General features: G+C 42.8%; 2 protein-coding genes and 2 non-coding genes across 4 annotated transcripts; 2 read left to right on the top strand and 2 right to left on the bottom strand.

Annotated features, from left to right (window-relative positions):
• Positions 1–5,971: 5,971 nt before the first annotated feature.
• On the bottom strand, positions 5,972–7,001 carry LOC120254447. Its single transcript, XM_039262550.1, has 2 exons — positions 6,925–7,001; positions 5,972–6,815 (listed from the first exon to the last, which is right to left on the bottom strand). Exons 1-2 carry the CDS (start codon positions 6,999–7,001, stop codon positions 5,972–5,974), a joined length of 921 nt encoding a protein of 306 aa, XP_039118484.1.
• A 14-nt stretch (positions 7,002–7,015) lies between these two features.
• LOC120254446 lies at positions 7,016–7,981 on the bottom strand. The gene has a single exon (XM_039262549.1). The coding sequence runs from the start codon at positions 7,979–7,981 to the stop codon at positions 7,016–7,018; it is 966 nt and encodes a 321-aa protein (XP_039118483.1).
• On the top strand, positions 7,494–7,600 carry LOC120254450. Its single transcript, XR_005534629.1, has one exon. It is a non-coding gene; the product is annotated as a small nucleolar RNA R71 (small nucleolar RNA).
• Positions 7,982–14,053: 6,072 nt separating the features above from the next.
• LOC120254451 lies at positions 14,054–14,159 on the top strand. The gene has a single exon (XR_005534630.1). It is a non-coding gene; the product is annotated as a small nucleolar RNA R71 (small nucleolar RNA).
• Positions 14,160–20,651: the final 6,492 nt, after the last annotated feature.

Below are 20,651 nucleotides of genomic sequence, written 5' to 3'. Positions count from 1 at the left end.
AAGGCCTATTATCACGAATTCAAGGGTGTTTTCTCTATGGTTTTTGTTGCTTTTCATTGTATTAATCATTGTCTCTAGTTAATCCGAGTTGATTTAAGTTTTAACCTTGTCATTTCATTGCTTGCAAGTGTTATTCATCTTTGTGATTTATTTACATTGCTTGATTTGTTACTTTGATGTGAGAGGTCTCCATTAGAGTTAGAACTTCAAGGTTAAAAGGGTTGAGAGGGTGAGTCATGAGGTAGTGGAGCGTTCCTTTTCCCTTCCGATTGAGTGTTTCCATTTATCTTTTTCTTTGTTTTGTCTATTTCACACTTTCTTTTTCTTCCATCATTCTCATTGGTTTTTATTTTGTTTTTGTCTATTTCACTCTATATTCTTCCACCGTTCGCATTTGTTTATTTTATCTCGTGTTATTTTTTTCTTGCATGGAACTTGAATGATGATTGATCCACTTATAGAATTATGTTCACAAGTTGATGTTGTCACTAGAAAAGTTGATCGACATATTAGTGTTCATCTACAATACAATCCATGTTGCACCACATATCATCCAACTCAAAGGAGCTACCCAAATCTCTTATGGGATATTGATGGACAACAATGGGAAGCACCTCAACAAGAACTTCAATGGGATGAGAAGGTTGAAGAGAATGTACTTCGGTTGGAAAGAGTGTTACCGAGATTTATTGAAGCAACCCATGCCCGTTTCAAAAATATTGAGGCTACATTAAGTTGTCACGAGATTTCCATCAAAAACCTTGACCGTCAATTAGGAGAGATCTTGAACATGCTTGCGAAGGAAAAAAGAAGAATTTGATCAAGCGAGGCAAGTGTCTCGAGGACATGATGAGGCCATGAAAAACATTGAAGAAGTTGGGCAAATGGAGTACATTGGTGCAGAAAATGAAAAGAAAGAAGTTGAATACAAATTTGAGATTTTGGATTGTGTGAATGAAGATTGTGCTTGTGAGCGAGAAACATTTCAAGGGGATTTTCTTATGTCATGTTCCTTTCAAGTTGAAAATACACAAGAAGAAGCAAACCCTAAGGTAATGGAACAAACATCTCTCTTTGGGATGGATCAACTCATACAGTGAAAGAAAGAGGTTTTGGGAATTGAAGAAGATGTGGGTAGGAGATTGAAGCCATCCAATGACCCACCTATGCTAAGCTTGGACAATTCCCAACCCAAATTGTTTCCTTGGAGATCAAAAGTAAGATGGTTGGACTCTCCAATGAATATTCCATCCTGACAACTAGATTCTTGGTTTAAAAGAAGTAGCTATGCAATGTCTAGTCAAGAAGAACACACTTTTTTTAAGCCTCCATAATGTAAGTAAAAGGTACGTCAAGCTTAGTGAAGTAAAAGAAGCGCTTCTTGGGATGCAACCGAAGTTTTTAATTGTTTTCTAGCTTAGATTTTAATTTCTGCAGTAATAAATTCATGAGTGTGTGCTTTGATAATTTTTTGTTGGTGTTGAAATTTTAATGAAAAACTTTTTGGTGATTTAATTTCGTTTTCATGTATGTGGCATGGTTTGGGGTGTAATTCATGTTTATAGTTGAAGGATTAGTGTTAATTTGAAGTTTGGGGTCTTGCATGGACTGTCTATAGAAATTTTATAGCTCACATGGTCGCGTGGACTTTCCACGCGGTCGTTGATTGATTACCCGCAAGTGTACGGGATCGTCAAGTAATACCCTGTGAGTGACACAGGGGTCGTAGTATTCCATGGGGCTAAGGAGCTCCTATTACTCCTCCAACACTTACTTTCTAACCTTACAATTGAAACATGGTGTTACTCTAATACGTGTAATAATATAAATAAGAATACAAGTGTAGCAGTCCCACAATAAGCAAGGAAATCGCAAGAGCAATAATGATAAGAATAGGCCTCGGGATGAGGATTCCCAAGAGGGGTTCACCATGATGCATGGATGCAAAAGAATAGATGGCATGGGTGATTTAGACCGACGGATCTCAACAATAGTTCAACCCCTATTTCTCGGTAGTCAAACCCTAATCCCATACAAATGATGACAAGGATTTCTTCTTAGTCAAATTCCTACGATTGCGTTAAGAACATGGAGATCGCGCAACAAGGATGCACTTAACCTAAGTTTATCCTCATGGTTCGGAGGGGCAACCAACATCCAATTTCTCGGCATGTTGGTCAAGGATCTCCCCTTTTAGCTCAAAAGTGATCTAGTACATGTGAGTAGGTCACGTCTATGTGTACAACTCAAGTAAGAACTAAGGATTTCTCCGTATTATAGTTCTAAGCATGAAGCAACATGAGCTAAACCACAAATCACACCAATGCATTCCAAATAAAAGTGAAGCATCCAAAATACATGATAAACCCCCCAAGGTTCACCTACATCCGGTGGCCTTGGGGCTCTAGTCTGCCATCACACAAATAAATGTCTCAAACACAACAAAAGCAAGAAGTAAATGCATAAATGGCACTCCCTAGTCCGAATGATGAAGATGAGGAAGAATGCCGGCCGAATGACGCTTCTTCTAGCCCAAAAGGTGCCGAATGCTTCTCCTCCCTTGATGATGAAGCTTCCCTTGAAAGTTCAAACCCTTGATCTTCCCAAGCTTCAAGCCAAAAATCTCCTCAAGAATATAATATCTTTCGTTTTCTCCTTCTTCCCAAGTGGTGGCTGCCAAGAACCCTCAAAAAAATGTCTCCCGAAATCCTCCCAAAAAGTCCCCCTTTCTTTTCCCCAAGATGCTCTTTATAACCCTCCTCATTTACTCCAAGATCCATTAATCCCGAGGTGTAAACTGGCTCAATGAGGACCTCATTGAGCTCCTCATTGACACTGTTCGGGGCAAGAAAACTCCTCATATGCACACCCAATAGTATCCATACTGGCTCAATGAGCACCTCATTGAGCCAGTATGCCTTCAATCAATCAACTTCCTCTATGCTACAGTGATTATCCCGGGCTCTATACCGGGTAGCATTGAGGCCGTATGCCATGATTCAATTTCTGCTATGAAAACTCTCCATGTGCTACAGTGAAAGCTACAGTGTCGGTACTGCAGTACCGCTGCTACAGTACTCCGGCTACAGTGCTTTGCTACAAAGGAATATACTACAGTACCATGACCTGGTTTTCTTCTCTTTTTTGCCCAAATTGTATCTTCGTGTCCTCCATGGCGTCTCGGTGCCCTGCAAAGCAAATAATACACGATTAAGCGCATAACGGGCATTAATTATAATAAAATACATGCTAGAAGCAAGCAATACATATATAGAAATACGTACATTTAGACACTTATCAGTCGTGTACAGTACCCACGTGGGGGTGTGGAATTTCCACACCCCCATGTGGCTTATAAAAACATGAGGGGTCACTATTTATGAGGTGTGCCCTTGGCCGGACAAAGGGACCTTTGGAGGGGACGAGGACACTCTACAAGACCATTGACATGACTACCGAGGGGGGTTTTCTATGGATTACTTGTTTTTATATTTGATTTCATTGTTAATTGTAACTAGCTCCATGGAGAGCTAAACCCACTAGTGGGTACTTGGATTTGTGAACCCTAGGATGTATTTGTTTCATTAAACATTTTATTATGCTTTCCTTAATTGATGTTTTAATTGAGTTCCAATCTTGAATGTTTGATTGATTGAATGCTCCCTTAGAGTGACACTAGGGTTGAGAGTTCACCTTGGTAACCCTTGTGAGTGAGTGACACACCACGAGAGTTAGACAAAGCTAGATTGGAGAGGGTTGAGAGGGTGAGCCGAGAGGTAGCGGAGCGTCCCCTTTCCCCTTCAACGTGATTTTTCCTACCTCCATTTCCTTGAGTTCTTTGCGGTCATAGTAAAGTGAACTGACCAAGGGATGACCTTCCACTGGGGCTTAGTTGCAAAGGCAACAAAGTGAAGCGTTGAAGTGAGTTTAGCACCTAGGGCTTAATTATGACTAGGGACCTCTCACCTGGATCAAAGGGTTAGGTCTACATCTAGGAAGAGGGTTTATCACTTGGAATCCCTAGAACTCCATCCAATTCTAGAAAATTGTGAGGTGCTGATATTGTTCGATTTCTCCACCTGGATATCATATAGAGTTAGTCACGGTTGACCTTAGATTTAGTACCGTGTATTGAAGGTTTTGCACTTGAAATGATTGTCCTAGTAGAAACAATATCCTACTACCCCATTTATATCGATTGCCTTATCTTTCATTTACTTGTGTTTCTCTTTCTTATTTCTTTTATTCTTTTTTACACTACATCTTATCAACACAATCATTGTTCATTTTCACTTGGTTAAGTAGCAATTCAAGTATTCTTATTCCCTACTGCCTGTGGATGCGATACCCCACTCACTTGGGATTATTACTTCAACAAACCCATGCACTTGCTGGTCACATGCAAGGGGCGTTGTCAGCGCGTCTCAACACACTACAATAGCTACTAGAGTGAGATGTGACCTCACCCTTTATTATGAGACCCAGAGCTCCACTGACCCAGCATCACCAGCAACTCCACCATCACCACCAGCAGCACAATGATGAGCGATCCGCAAGTGCACGGAGTCATCAAGTAATACCCCTCGTGCGAGCACGAGAGGGTCGTATTCCCTGGGCCCAAGAATGTACTCTTACTTCCTCTTTACATATTGTCTAGCCGAATGATTCGAAGGGTTTCTCTAATCTATTACTTGAAATAAAAGAACTACAAATAGAGTCTATGATAAGGTAGGGGTATAAAATCAGGGGAAAGAAATGGTCACGGATGCGGATTCCCTAGGGGCTACTAAAGTGCAAAGGATGCTAAGAATGTCATGCAATTGAAGGTTTGGACCTAGAGATTTTCTAAATTAGATCAACCCGATGGTCACGGCAATTAACCCCTAATCCGGTATAAGTATTGACACAGAATTTCTTCTGATCAAATCCTCATACGATTGCATTAACAAGTGGGGAAATCCCTAATTAGGGCCAGAACACAACTTGGTCTAGCCCTAACGGTGGAGGGGTACAGAATACCCGATGGTCACGGCCCACAGCCCGCGCGCACAGGGTCCCCGTGAGAGGTCCCTTGCGGCCGCAAGGATGGCCACAAGGCCCCGGATCATGCCACAAGTGTCCATACGGGCCGTATACGGCCCGTATGGACCTGGAAAATTAAAAAATTGGCATGGTTCCTCTCGCAAACTTAATAAAATACGAATTACAACCTCATGGACGCCGAAATAACAATGAAACACAACTAAACAATACTAATTCAAGTCCAAAGCTATACAAGCAAGCCTAAGCATGAGTTGAGCATAACAACAAAAATATGAGAACCTCACGAGCATATGCATTTAACCACAACAAAGAGACTAAGCAACTAAAAGAAATACGAAAATTTAAGGACGACGAATTTAAAGACTTGGGTTTGCCTCCCAAGAAGCGCTTTGTTTAACGTCATTTTGCTCGACGTACATTTTTTTCTTACCTCAAGGTGGATCAAATGGTGGGGACTTACCTCCAAGCCCAAGAGAAGTGCTCCAAGATAGGAAACTCATCGAGAGGCATGAAAAGACACGGAATTTACCCTTTCCCTCGAAGAATAGTCGATCGATCTCCCGTGGTGGTGATAGTGTGCAATTCATCCCCAATTTCTGTTTCTTGTCCCTCTTACACCAAATTTTCCTTGTGGTTGATTTCTTCTTATTACTCAGCCACGGAAATGTTCCCACATAGCCTACATGCTTTACATGTGTGGGAAGTGGGTTGTTCTCCTTACACTCATCGCTATCCATTCCTTCCAAGAATTCATCCAAGGGGTTAATTGCCAAGACCTCCTGCACACAATCAAGTAATAATCATATCGGTTTCATCGAGTAAAAGTAGAGGGATCAGTCGTGGTCCAAGGTGTGTTTCATGGCCACGGGAAGAGTGAGAATAACTTCCTCATCCCCCACTCTCAATGTCATTTTTCCCCCTTTTTACATCAATGAGGGGCACCGGCGGTGTTAAGAAACGGTCGCCCGAGGATCAATGGGACTTCAACATCATCATCCACATCAAGAATAATGAAATCCACAGGGATAATGAGCTTGTCTACTCTAACTAGCACATCCTCAACAACACCGCGGGGCTTCTTGATAGAACGATCTGCAAGTTGTATCATCATCCTTGTGGGCCTCATGTCTTCTAATACCAATTTTAAAAACAGCTTGTAAGGCATTACATTGATGCTAGCCCCAGAGTCTGCTAAGGCTTTTTCTTGCATGCCTTCCCCAATCACCCATGGAATAATGAAACTCCGAGAATTGTTCAATTTCTCAGGGAGCTTCCTCTGAATCATTGCAGAGCAGTTCTGTGGTAGTGCAACTGTTTCTAATTCCTCAAATTTTCTCTTATTAGTCAGCAGGTCTTTCATAAACTTTGCATACTTGGGCATCTGAGTTAACGCTTCAACAAGAGGGATATTTATGTGCAACTGCTTGAATACATTGAGGAATTTCTTGAATTGAGCCTCGTCCTTATCTTGCCTCAGCCTAGCCGGATAGGGGATCACCGGCTTGTACTCGGGTATCCTTGGTGTTGGTAGTTGAATGGTTCCTTCATCTTGTTTTTCCTTTACCCCTTCAAGTTCACTCTCAGATGGCTTAGGGTCTTCCCGTGCGGCTACCCCATTATGTTTAGTGCTTGAGCCCTCCTCGGCTCGTGCTTCAACCTGCTTCCCGCTCCTGAGAGTGATGGCTTTCAAATGCTCCCTTGGATTATTTTCAGTGTTACTAGGTAAGCTACCCGGTGGTCGCTCAGAGTTTGCCCCTAGCAAGTTGCCCCACCTGGTTTTCCAATGATTGAATGGAGGCTTGAACATTCCTCAAAACAATGGTTACTTCAGCGAATTGGTTGTTGATGTTCACAAATTTTGCCTCGGTATTGATCATAAACCTTGCTAACACATCTTCGATGGTGAACTTCTTCTCGAGTCTGTCGAAGAGGTTGAGGTGGAAGTCCCACGTGGTCATGCGTGCCGATGTTCTCATTGTTGACCCCAAGAAAAATTTGGGTGATTCTTCCATCCCGGATTATATGTGTTTCCATAAGGATTCCCCGGGCCTCTGGGAGCTCCCCCAACATAATCAACTGTCTCAACTGGGGCATCTGAGGCTATTGAAATTGGGCACTGAACAGTAGCATGCCCGGCCCCATAAGTCTCGCAAGACAAAACTGCACCAGAATTTGAGCTCGTACCCAACACAAACTGATCGAATCTCTTTGTGAGGGCCTCAACCTTGGCGGCTAGCTCAGTGTTGTCATTTATCTCATAAATTCCAGCTGCCTTAGGGGGTTTTTGCCTAGTAGACCAATGACACTCATTACTTGCCATGATTTCAATTAAGATTTCAGCATCCTCAGGGGTTTTACTACTCAATGACCCCCCTGCTGCAGCATCGATGAGCTGTCCGGTTGCATAATTCAGGCCATTGCAAAGCATCTTGATCCTCATCCACGAGGAAAAGCCATGATGGGGACACTTGCGTAGGAGATCCTTGAATCTCTCATGTGCCTCAAAGAGTATCTCGGAGTCCCCTTGTCGGAATGCATAAATCTCTTGTCTCAATCTAGCGGCTTTGCTTGGTGGGAAATACCTAGCAAGAAATTTGTCCAGCATTTCCTTCCATGTGGTGATCGATCCCGGAGCCAATGAAGTGAGCCATCTATATGCTTCTCCCCTTAGACTGAAAGGGAATAACCTCAATCTTATCGCATCGTCGGACACTAAGTTAATCTTGAAGGTGGAACAAATTTGGAGGAAGCGAGACAAATGAGCATGAGGGTCTTCATCAGCCAACCCATCAAATTGTATTAAATTTTGGACCATCCCAATTGTGCTTGCTTTGATTTCAAAGTTATTAGCAGGCACGGTGGGAGCATGCACACTGAATTCCTCACCAGTAAACTGAGGTGTTTCATAATCAGACAAGGTGCGCCTTGGTTCTGCCATGACTGAAGGTTCACTAATCTCAACTCGTGTTCCTTGATGTTCGAACTCTCACCACCTCTCCGTCTTTTGATGCAAGGTTCTCGCGATTTCGTTGATGGTTCTACAAGATTTGCTTGATTGGCGCGTGTCATAAGATGGTGCCTTACTGCGATAATGAGAGTCAATGATTAGGAAATAAGAGGGGACGACGGTAAAAATAAAAGGCAAGTAAAAAGGAAAAATATGTGCAAAAAATGACTAAAAAGAAGCAAATGTACGAAATTGAAGAAATAATGGCTAAATCAATAAACTATAAGTTTTCCCGAGTATTCCTTGTGGGTCCCGGCAACGGCGCCAAAAACTTGATGAGCGATCCGCAGAGTGCGGAGTCAGTCAAGTAATACCCTCAGTGCGAGCACGAGAGGGTCGATTCCCCGGCCCAAGAATCTACTCTTACTTCCTCTTTGCGTATTGTCTAGCGAATGATTCGAAGGGTTTCTCTAATCTATTACTTGAAATAAAAGAACTACAAATGGAGTCTATGATAAGGTAGGGGGTATAAAATCGGGGAAAGAAATGGTCACGGATGCGGATTCCCTAGGGGCTACTAAAGTGCAAAAGGATGCTAAGAATGTCATGCAATTGAAGGTTTGGACCTAGAGATTTCCTAAATTAGATCAACCCGATGGTCACGAGCAATTAACCCTAATCCGGTATAAGTATTGACACAGCAATTTCTTCGATCAAATCCTCATACGATTGCATTAACAATTGGGGAAATCCCTAATTAGGGCCAAAACACAACTTGGTCTAGCCCTAATGGTGGAGGGCTACAGAATACCCGATTGTCACGGTGTATTCGTACATGAATCCCTTCCAAACTTGGTGTGTCTAGTACAAGGACGATGGTCACGCTACCAAGTACAACCTAGAAGTTGGTTTACATTGTTCTCATGTAAGCAACACATCAAATACACCAAGAATGAATCACAAATACACAACAATTGCAATAGACAAAATTAAATCATCCAAATACACAGTTCACCCCTAAGGTTCACCGGCATCCGGTGACCTTGGGGTCTACTCGTCCATGCAAACAAATACAAGCAACAAGTCCATGAAAACAACAACAAATGTTATAAGAAAAAACTCCCTCAAACAATAAAAAGTGAGGAAGACAAGCCAAGCTAGGTGGAAATGCTTCCCACGGACGCCGTGATGAGGGGCGGCTTCCTCAGTCAAAATCTACAAACTCCCCAAAGAAGAGATCGATGAGAGATCTAGCCAAAACCGAGCTTCTCCCTTTGATTTCCCTTCTCTAAAAGCGTGTGATCTTGCCTCCTAAAAGAGCTGGTGAAAATCGGCTCCAAGAACTCTCCCAAAAAAACTCCTCCCTTTTGCCCTAGAAAAATCGGTTTCATTTATATCCCAGTCGGTCCATAGCGGGCTCATGGAGCCCAGTGAAGCTCACTGACCAAATGCCGGAAAAACATGCCGGTGCTACGTACTCGATTCACGATGTTTTTACTACGGTATTTTTCGCTGCGATAACCGAGTATTGAGAATTTCGACAAACCTCACGGGCACCCATGCGGGCAGCATGGAGCCCGTGAAACTCAGACCAAATGGCGCGGCAAGAACAATGACACCTTTCTGATACACGCTACGATGCCGCTACGAGTGCTTTGGGACCCCAAAAAATGCCGTTTTTGGTGTCGAATTCATCCGATTTACATTTTTGAGCATCGTTCGAGCTCATTTTAAGACCGCAACACTGAAATAACCAATTTAGACATAAAAGCGGGCATCAATTCGTTAACATATTCACAAATGATACAAGATTAATACATATAAAATATATACATTTAGGCGTTTATCAAACATCCCCACACCTAAGCGTTTGCTTGTCCCCAAGCAAACACACATGAAAAGAATAAGTGCGAATGATAAATGACTAAGCGTACGACCTCAAGCTCAAATAGTGAAGAACCCCACGACGCTAGGATGAAAATGAATTCAAGGAAATGAGTTGTATAATAACTAACTCAATAGAGATAGTCATGATTCCTTTAGAGTGCTTTCCTCGTGAGTGTGTGTATGCTTCATCCCTCGCTCTCCCTATTCACACCACATTCAATGACTACCGGTGTTAAAAATGTTAAAGACACCCTCAATAGTAGGTCAAGAGTCCTTCGGTCCACATTCAACACTTTAGTTTCTAAGTGAATGCATGAAAGAGTTCAAGAGAATACGAGACACTCAAGTCCGCCTAGCGTGAGCGCACAAAAATAACTTATAATCTTTCAGGAAGGATGCACATGCTTGATTAGGCACAAAGAGCCACCCAACCTACTTGATTACTGAGTCTACATAGACGCATTCATGCTAAATTAGCGGAGGAATCACTGACATAGACTCATTTTTCATTTTTTTCAATCAAATACATGTCTCACGAGGCACTTTCATGCAAAAACTTCACTTAGGGATAAAAGTAAAATGAACAAAAGAACCAAAAAGCTCTTAAAGGACCATTGAGGAATGAATTTACCACTCTAACACTTTAAATCAAAGCAATGGGTTAGGCTGGGGCAAACAAGGTAGAAGTTCGAGTGTCAAAGTTGCTTGAAAGCTCTAGAGAGAAAAACATGACTTCCTTATAGCACAAATAACACTACAACTCATTACTATCATTCATTCAAGCGGAGGGTTCTTAACAATAAATCACTAGCTATCATGGGTGACTTAAGCATGCAAATAACCCATCCCCACACCTAGAATCGTACATTGCCCTCAATGTCACATTGATCAGCGAGAATATGGTGTAAAATCCATAATAAAGAAATGAAGCATGAAAAGGAAGGAGTAAAGAGCGCCCCAATTGGTTCATGAAAGATTGGTCGGTGAAAAGCACGGTCGATGGGCAACAAAGCCACGCAAAAGAGCAAAGGAGGTGGGGCAACAATCCGTGAGAAGTCCTACAAAAAAATAAGTAAAGCGATCACGGCCGTGAGAAAAATCAAGGAGAAGGAAAACATGCATAAAAGTCAAAATAAAAGTAAAACAAGCCTAGTAAAAATTCAGCCTTTGCTACAATAACTCGTGAAAAAAATTTTGCAAGGGTTTCTCCTAGACATAGAGCTTCCCAAAATTTACAAATGAAGGAAAAACTCGAAGAATTAAGCATACACCACATCACAACATCCAAATATGTCATTCAAGCTTCAAAGATAAACTGAGAACACAATAAAACCAAGTTTGTAGCAAAACCTAGAATTAGGGGCTTGGAGGCTTGGGGTGATGAGATCGCGAAAGCGGTTGATAAAACTCCGATTAAAACCCAAAGAGTGAGTTTGCAAGATGGAGAGAGGTGATTAGAGAAGAAAAAAACTATGGTGAAGAAATGAGGTAGAGTGAGGGAGATGAGAGGAAAACAAAGAGGAGAAGAAGGAGGAGAGAGTGGAGAGAGAAAGGACAAAGCCCCTTTTAATGGGCAGCCCGACCCATGCAGGGTCCCATCTTGAGAGCATGGTGCCGCATGGGCTGAAAACTACAGCCTAAAAAGGCTCACGAGCGCCCATGTCGGGCGCATGGCGTCGTGAGCCTCTCGAGCCCCTGTGCGACCCGAGTGAGGCCCACAGCCCGCGCGCACAGGGTCCCCGTGAGAGGTCCCTTGCGGCCGCAAGGATAGCCTGAGGCCCCGGATCATGCCACAAGTGCCCATAAGGGCCGTGCTCACGCCCGTATGGACTGGAAAAATTGAAAATTTGGCATGGTTCCTCTAGCAAAACTCAATAAAAATCGACAATTACAACCTCATGGACGCCGAAATAACAATGAAACACAACTAAACAATACTAATTCAAGTCCAAAGCTACACAAGCAAGCCTAAGCATGAGTTGAGCATAACAACAAAAAATATGAAACCTCACGAGCATATGCATTTAACCACAACAAAGAGACTAAACAACTAAAAAGAAATCACGAAAATTTAAGGACGACGATTTAAAGACTTGGGTTTGCCTCCCAAGAAGCTTTGTTTAACATCATTAGCTCGACGTACCTTTTACCTCAAAGGTGGATCAAATGGTGAGGGACTTACCTCCAAGCCCAAGAGAAGTGCTCCAAGATGGGAAACTCATCGAGGAGGCATGAAAAAGACACGAATTTACCCTTTCCCTCGAAGAATAGTCGATCGATCTCCGTGGTGGTGATAGTGTGCAATTCATCCCCAATTTACTGTTTCTTGTCCCTCTTACACCAAATTTTCCTTGTGGTTGATTTCTTCTTATTACTCGACCCGCGAAATGTTCCCCATAGCCTACATAGCTTTACGTGTGGGAAGTGGGTTGTTCTCCTTACACTCATCGCTATCCATTCCTTCCAGAATTCATCCAGGGGTTAATTGCCGAGGGACCTCTGCACCGACACAATCGGTAATAATCATATCGGGTTTCATCGATAAAGTAGAGGGATGCGTCGTGGTCAAGGTGTGTTTTCATAGCCGCGGGAAGAGTGAGAGCCAACTTCCTCATCCCCACTCTCAATGTCATTTTTCCCTCTTTTACATCAATGAGGGGCACAGCGGTGTTAAAGCAGTGCTGAGGGATCAATGGGACTTCAACATCATCATCCACATCAAGAATAATGAAATCCACGGGGGATAATGAGCTTGTCTACTCTAACTAGCACATCCTCCTACAACACTTTGGCAGGGGCTTCTTGATAGAGCGATGCGCAGAGTTGTATCGTCATCCTTAGTGGGCCTCATGTCTTCTAATACCAATTTTTAAAAAGCGACATGAGGCATTACATTGATGCTAGCCCAGTACGCTAAAGGCTTTTCTTGCATGCCTTCCCCAATCACACATGGAATAATGAAACTCCGGGAATTGTTCAATTTCTCGGGGAGCTTCCTCGAATCATTACGAGGCGATTACGTGGTAGTGCAAGCTGTTTCTAATTCCTCAAATTTTTCTCTTATTAGTCGTTGAGGTCTTTCATAAACTTTGCATACTTGGGCATCTGAGGTTAACGCTTCCAAGAGGGATATTTATGTGACAGTGCTTGAATACATTGAGAATTTCTTGAATTGAGCCTCGTCCTTATCTTGCCTCAGCCCTAGCCGGATGGGGATCACCGAAGCTTGTACTCGGGGTATCCTTGGTGTTGGTAGTTGAATGGTTCCTTCTATCTTGTTTTCCTTTACCCCTTCAAGTTCACTCTCAGGATGGCTTAGGGTCTTCCCGTGCAGCTACCCCATTATGTTTAGTGCTTGAGCCCTCCTCGGCTCGTGCTTCGACCTGCTTCCGCTCCACGAGGTGATGGCTTTCAAATGCTCCATTGGATTATTTTTCGGTGTTACTAGGTAAGCTACCCGTGGTCGCTCGAGTTTGCCCTAACAAGTTGCCCCACTGGTTTTCCAATGATTGAATGGAGGCTTGAACATTGCTCAAAAGCGATGTGGTTACTTGAGTGAATTGGTTGTTGATGTTCACAAATTTTACCTCAGTATTGATCATAAACCTTGCTAACACATCTTGATGGTGAACTTCTTCTCGAGACTCTTGAAGAGGTTGAGGTGGAAATCGCATGGGCTGCGGGGGCCGATGTTCTTTGATGACCCCAAGAAAAATTTGGGTGATTCTTCCACCGGATTATATGTGTTTCCATAAGGATTCCCGGGGACTACAGGAGCTCCCCTAACATAATCATGTATCTCAAGCTGAGGGCATCGAGGGCTATTGAAATTGAGCATTTGAACAATAGCATGCCAGTACCCTAAGTCTCATAAGACAAAGCGCACGAGGTTTGAGCTCGTACCCAACACAAAGCTGATGAATCTCTTTGTGAGGGGCCTCAACCTTGGCGGCTAGCTCGGTGTTGTCATTTATCTCATAAATTCCAAAGCTGCCTTAGGGGGTTTTTTGCCTAGTAGACCAATGACACTCATTACTTGCCATGATTTCAATCAAGATTTCGGCATCCTCGGGGTTTTACTACTCGATGACCCCTAACTGCGATGTCGATGAAATTTGTCTGGTTTGCATAATTCGAGGCCATTGCAAAGCATCTTGATCCTCATCCACGAGGAAAAAGCCATGATGGGGACACTTGCGTAGGAGATCCTTGAATCTCTCATGTGCCTCAAAGAGTATCTCGGAGTCCTTAGCCGGAATGCATAAATCTCTTGTCTCAATCTAGCGGCTTTGCTTGGTGGGAAATACCTAGCAAGAAATTTGTCACCATTTCCTTCCATGTATGGTGATCGATCCGGAGCCAATGAGTGAGCCATCATATCTTGCTCCCTTAGGGCGAAAAGAGATAACTCTCGATCTTATCGCATCGTCGGACACTAAGTTAATCTTGAAGGTGGAACAAATTTGGAGAGCGAGACAAATGAGCATCGAGGGTCTTCATCAATGACCCATCAAAATTGTCGCGAAATTTTTGGACCATCCCAATTGTGCACTTTGATTTCAAAGTTATTAGCGAGCCGCGGTGGGAGCATACTGTCGAATTCCTCACCGATGGCGGGGTGTTTCATAATCGAGACAAAGTGCGCCAGTTACGCCACTATGGCGAAGGTTCGCTAATCTCAACTTCGTGTTCCTTGATGTTACGAATTCTCGACCACCTCTCTCGGTCTTTGATGCAAGTTCTCGCGATTTCGTTGATCAGGTTCTACAAGATTTGCTTGATTGGCGTCGTCGTAAGATGGTGCCTGCCTGATGATGTGAGAATCAATGATTAGGAAATAAGAGAGAGCGACGAGTGCAAAACAAAATAAAAGGCAAGTAAAAGGAAAAGAAAAATATGTGCAAAAATGACTGTAGAAGCAAATGTCTGAGAATTGAAGAAATAATGGCTAAATCAATATTAAGCTCTAAGTTTTTCCGGTATTCCTTGTGGGTCTGACAGCAGCTACACTTAGAGCGATCCGCATAAGTGCGCAGCCGATCAAGTAATACCCTCATTGATGCGAGCACGAGAGGTCATTCGCACACAGGCCCAAGAATCTGCTCACTTCCTCTGCGTATTGTCTAGCGAATGATTGAAGGGTTTCTCTAATCTATTACTTGAAATAAAAGAACTTACAAATGGAGTCTATGATAAGGTATGGTATAAAATCAAGGAAAGAAATGGTCACGGATCACAGTTCCCTAAGGGCTACTAAGAGATTGCAAAGGATGCTAAGAATGTCATGCGATTGAAGGTTTTGGACCACAGGGTACCTAAAATTGAGATCAACCCGATGGTCTGACGGCAGTTAACCCCTGATCCGGTATAAAGTGTTGACCTGAAATTTCTTGAGTCAAATCCTCATACTGATTGCAGTATAGGTAAAATCCCAATCAGAGGCTGAACACAACTTGGTCTAGCTAATGGTGAGAGTCTGAATACGATGATCGCAGTATTACGTACATGAATCCTTTCAAACTTTGTGTGCTAGTACAAGAGGCGATGGTCGCATACCAAGTACAACCTAGCAGTTGGTTACTGAGTTCCTCATGTAACACATCAAAATACACAAAGAATGAATCACAAATACACAACAATTGCAATAGACAAGAATTAAATCATCCAAATACTGCCAGTTTTCACAAGGTTCACCGGCATCCGGTGACCTGAGATTCTACTTCAATCATGCAGACAAATACAAGCTACGAGTCCGTGAAAAGCAGCGCAAATGGCCGTAGAGAAAACTCCATCGAAACAATAAGTGAGGAGGGCTTGAGCCAAACTGGGTGCCTGCTTTCCACGAGACGCCGCGATGGGGGCGGCTTCCCTACGTCAAATCTACTGAAACTCCCAAAGAAAGAGATACATTGAAGATCTGGCCAAAAGCGAGGCTTCTCCCTTTGATTTCCTTCTCCAAAGCGTGTGATCTTGCCTCCTTAGGTAGTGAAATCGGCTCCCAGGAGACTCTCCCAAAACTCCTTCCTTGCCTAGAAAAATCGGTTTCATTATATCCGTCAGTCCATTGTGGCGTGCATGCGGGCGCATGGGCAAGTGAAACTCAAGCTAAATGCCCGAGCTTATGCGGGCCAAATGCTACGATAACCGAGTAGTAAGAATTTCAGCCAAACCTCAGGCACCCTGCATGGACCCGTGAAACTCACGACAAATGCCGCGGCAAGAACAATGACGCTGCTATAATATATTCACAGTGCATTCATTTAAGACTGCAACACAGAAATAACCAATTTACAGACGCCTAAAACTTGGACATCAATTCGTTAACATATTCACAAATGATACAGATTAATATATAAAGAGCCCACATACATTTAGGCGTTTATCAACAAGTCAAAATGCTTAGATATGAAAACCCTTATTACCCCTCAAATAGTTGTGCCTTTCGAAATGCGATTAGGTTGGAACACGATATTGGAACAGGCCTATATCTTCTCATTTTTTCCCAACCTTTGCAAGATTTCCTCCAAAATTGGTCGTTCGACCCACATTGACTTCTTTCTCATAATCAGCCTCACGACTCTACGCATAAAGTAACATAAATACACCCATAATGGCGTTGGCTTGAGAAAAGTAATGCTCACCACAAGGAAAGACACTTCGCATTCTTATCACACAAGCACTTATGATTCTAAAAATCAACAACCCTTAGGTTTCTATACATTCATGGGCGTGTGGAAATTGCAAGCTTCGTGTGCCTCCATGAGAGACTCAGGCGGATGCAGCCTGTGTGCTCTCGGGAAAACACTCTAAACTTCTTAATGCAACCACATACAGGCGATGCAGTACCATCCTTGTGCTGCACGACCCATAGGGCAGCGCATACCCACAACAAGCTTCTCCACATCCATCCGAGAAGTATCTCTAAGTGTTCGAGACACCGTCTGAAATTCCACACGAAGGCGTGGACTGTGAGGACCCGAGTTCGAGGGGCATTCACCACTTGTTCTCGGCATGGAAAAGAGCTCTTACATGAGAGATCCACACGAAGACTGTGGAAATTACACACGACCTTCGTATGTATATTTCGGGATCATCCACGAGGTGAGTACGACCCTGTGTCTTCTCGAGGAAAATTTCCTAAGTTACCCGAAACTGCAGAGGTAGCCAACGGCTGTATCACTTGCGTCGCTGGGTAGCTTCACGGGGGTGATCCATGCCCCTATGCCTGCCTTCTATGGTCGAGCTTCTCAATATAAAACCAAAGAATTGTAGAGAAATTCCACAGCAGCACGTACATTTTACTCTGGATGAGTTAGAAGGCCCTTAGCTCTGCGAGGAAAATTCTGAACATATAAATACACTTAGGCTTTGCTTTTATCATGCAACCTATGGAAGAAAATAGAACTTATTCTCAAACAATGAGAAACTTTACCATACACATTTAAGCACAATTAAGACAAAATATCCACGAGAAAATCTAACAATAGAATATAAAATCAAGACACCAACACTTAAAAGCCTTATTCTTTTAAACACTAGCAAAAACTAGGAAAAGCAATTAAAAACTTGGAGTTTGTCTCCCAAGAGCTGTTTAACATCAATTAGCTTAACGTGCATGTCTCTTACCTCACGAGGGGTTCATAAATGAAGGTTCACCTCTTGCCTGGCCCAGGGCTTGATGACATAGTCTTTTAAAGATAGAGTTGTAGGGCTTGTTACCACTTAAGGTTCATGTGTGCTTGTTTCATTCTTACACTTTCCCAACAGCCTTGGGGCATTTCTTGTGGCGCCTCCTTGCTCAAAGCGTCTTTGGTATATTTTTCATGATCCTAGTGTAAATTGTAGGTACTTCTCTAGAGCAGAGCAGCATCACCTCTTCAATATTTACCGCCAAAAGGTATTCAATATTTGCAACACCGCATAGACAAGGGCATCTAAAATCATTGATGCACTCTCCTCCATGCTGATGGTCAGATCTTTCAAGAACTTTTTACCATATAAGGGCATTTGAGACAACGCCTCCACATATGGGATGTTGATGTGCAATGCTTGAATAGACCCAAAAGAATTTTGTATTGCTCATTATTTTGGTGCGTTCTTCAATTTATGTATGTGGTTCTTGGCTTATGGTGGGTGCCACCTCATTCTCTGTTGATTTCTCGTAAATCTCCATGACTGGGTGCTTTAGCATTGGTGCTTCACTTGGGAGTCTACTTTCAACTTCATGGCGACTACTTCTCAAAGTGATCACCTTCACATATTCTCTCGGATTAGTATCGGTGTTACGGGTAGGCTTCCTTGTGGTCTCTCTCGATGAGACTTTACAATTTACCCCTTGATTTTCTAAATTATGCAATAGGCGGTGTGGTTGCGATGTGTAGCCTCGTTGACCGATTGGAACCATATATCGATGATTATATGAAATTTGAGTCAAGGCTTTCTCTAAGTCGGTCATCTGGTTTTGAAAGCACTAAATTTCCTATTCTCTCATGTTTGGGCTTGTTGTTGTTGGCTTCGGTGATCTTTATGGACTTTTCGCATACTTAGTTACTCCATACGAAGTGGGGTAGATCCTCCACCCTTGTTTGTAGTATTTATATAAGGATTACCTTTTGCTCTTCCCAAATTACCCACAAAATCTACTTGTTCGATGCGTGTGCAAGTAGCAATTGAAATAGGACAATGTCGGATGACATGTTATGAACCACCACCATCACAACTCGTGATAGTGACCACCCTCGGTGAAGACAATCCTATCATTCTTGCTCAATGCCTTCCTTGTGTCTTTCTTTGAAGATGTAACCGGCACGTCCGTATAAAAGCCATAAAAATTGCAAGTGCATGGGGTATCAAGAAGACATGGAGATGGTTATGGGAAAAAGAAAGGTACCAAGCTTCATCCCTTACATCTCAAGGAAGAAAGGTAAATTTTCACCCCTCTCTACTCATAAGGCAATTGAGATCTTTTCAATGTTGTCCTTTGAATTTACGAGAGAAGCAACACTACAAAGGAAATCGGGGTGGTTTCAAACTCTTTGAGACCCCATGGGGTGAGGAATGAGATGCGATATTTCGTGAGCGTTAAACAAGTGCTTCTTGGGAGGCAGCAGCGGGTGTTGGTTTGGTGTTTCTTGCGTTTTTTACGTATTTTGGGTCTTAGTTCATTTCAATTCTCGTATTTCTTAGACTTGTTTTACTTTTGAATAAGTTCATGCTCACATACTTGGCATAGTGCTCTCATGTGTTTAATTGTGGTATGTTTGTGCCTTTTTGAAACTCATGTTTAATTGAATTCATGCCTAGATCATCGTTTTTATTCATTTAATTCATTTTTGGAGAAGCAAGTCGACCTTGCTACCATGTTTACATTATTTGGGCAAGTTTTCCGGAGTTTTTAAATGGTTTTTCAAAGGGCATCTGACCTTGCTGGGCGTATGTTGGCGTCTGGGGCGAACCGCGAGCCAGGTGGCTGCATGATCTCAGGCAGTCCCTCAACCTTGACCCACATGCGGGGCCGGTTGAGTTAGAGCCTCCCCTCTCGGCCTGGGGGCTCTATTATCTGTGTATCACAGGCCGTGTATGGGGGCAATATGGGGCGCCCTTTTTTTTTACCCTCATCCTCCATCTCTCTCCTCTTCCATTCTCACCATTCTCTCATCCTTCCTGAATTTCTCTCTTGTAATTCTCACTCAATTTCTTTCGACCAAGAATCTCTCTCATTTTTCCTCTAAATCTTCTTCTCACCCATTGGAGCGTTGATCTGATGGTTTCCCGAGTTTAAAAGCTTGTTTCTTAGATTTCATGGTATGCTTTTTCTATTACCTAATTTTATCTTTCTCATTTCTTGGGCATTCTTGGAAGTTTTGTGTTTGATTTTCTTTAGCATTGTCTTGGGTTGAATGATGTGAATGTCATGTATGAATTTCTCTTCAAATTTATGTAAAAATTTTGATACTTTGAATATAGGGGAGACTCTTGCCGTATGAATAGTGACCATACAGCCCCATACGACTTATGTATTTAAAGGTCGATTTTTCATTTGCTTCCTCTATCAAGCACATTTTATTTTGATTTATCTTGTATCCTGATAAGTGCTTGTGTATTAATGCGAAGCTTCTTTCTTTATTGACATTACTCTTCTCAGGTTTTTACACTAATATATGTGTTTTATATTTACTTTGTGCAGGTAGGGTTACAGCGGGGCCAGTGAAGGAAAGAAGCTAATGTGGATCATATTTTCGATTTTGGAGGGAATTCTTGCTAAGGTTCAGCAGAGACATGGGTCGGGTGCAAGATGCTAGGTGTGTGCCAACCTCCTCATCGGCATTTGAGTTAGCTTTATTGTCCTTGGAGGCACAGGGCAGTCCTCAGGCATTCTGACTTGTATAGATAGAACAAAGATCTCACCAATTTGTCCATCATTAAAACAGAGTGATCCACGACGCTGAACTTGTGTCTGTTTGCGTTACACTGATGAAAGCATGGATTCGGGAAGCTATTCAGGCCAGATACTGTAGCAGGAAAATGCAGCAAAGTACTGTAGCAGCACTGTTCACAGCCAGTCGAGAAAACAGGAATTTAGAGAATCCACACGGGCTTGTGTAAATTATAGCCGACCATCCCACTGGAAATTCCTATAGGCGTTTGAAAATCCACAGGCCCGTGTGGTTTGCTAATTCAGCCTATTTAAAAGCCTATTCAGCCCCGATTTCCTTCTTTTTTCTCCATCTTTTCACAACTTGAGAGAGGAGAGCCAGCTAGAACTGGCCATGGT

This window comes from Dioscorea cayenensis, unplaced genomic scaffold (genome assembly GCF_009730915.1).
Source record: "Dioscorea cayenensis subsp. rotundata cultivar TDr96_F1 unplaced genomic scaffold, TDr96_F1_v2_PseudoChromosome.rev07_lg8_w22 25.fasta BLBR01000457.1, whole genome shotgun sequence".
Taxonomy (NCBI): Eukaryota; Viridiplantae; Streptophyta; class Magnoliopsida; order Dioscoreales; family Dioscoreaceae; genus Dioscorea; species Dioscorea cayenensis.
Note: the sequence above shows the minus strand (reverse complement) of the source record. Positions and strands in the feature narration are given on the sequence as shown.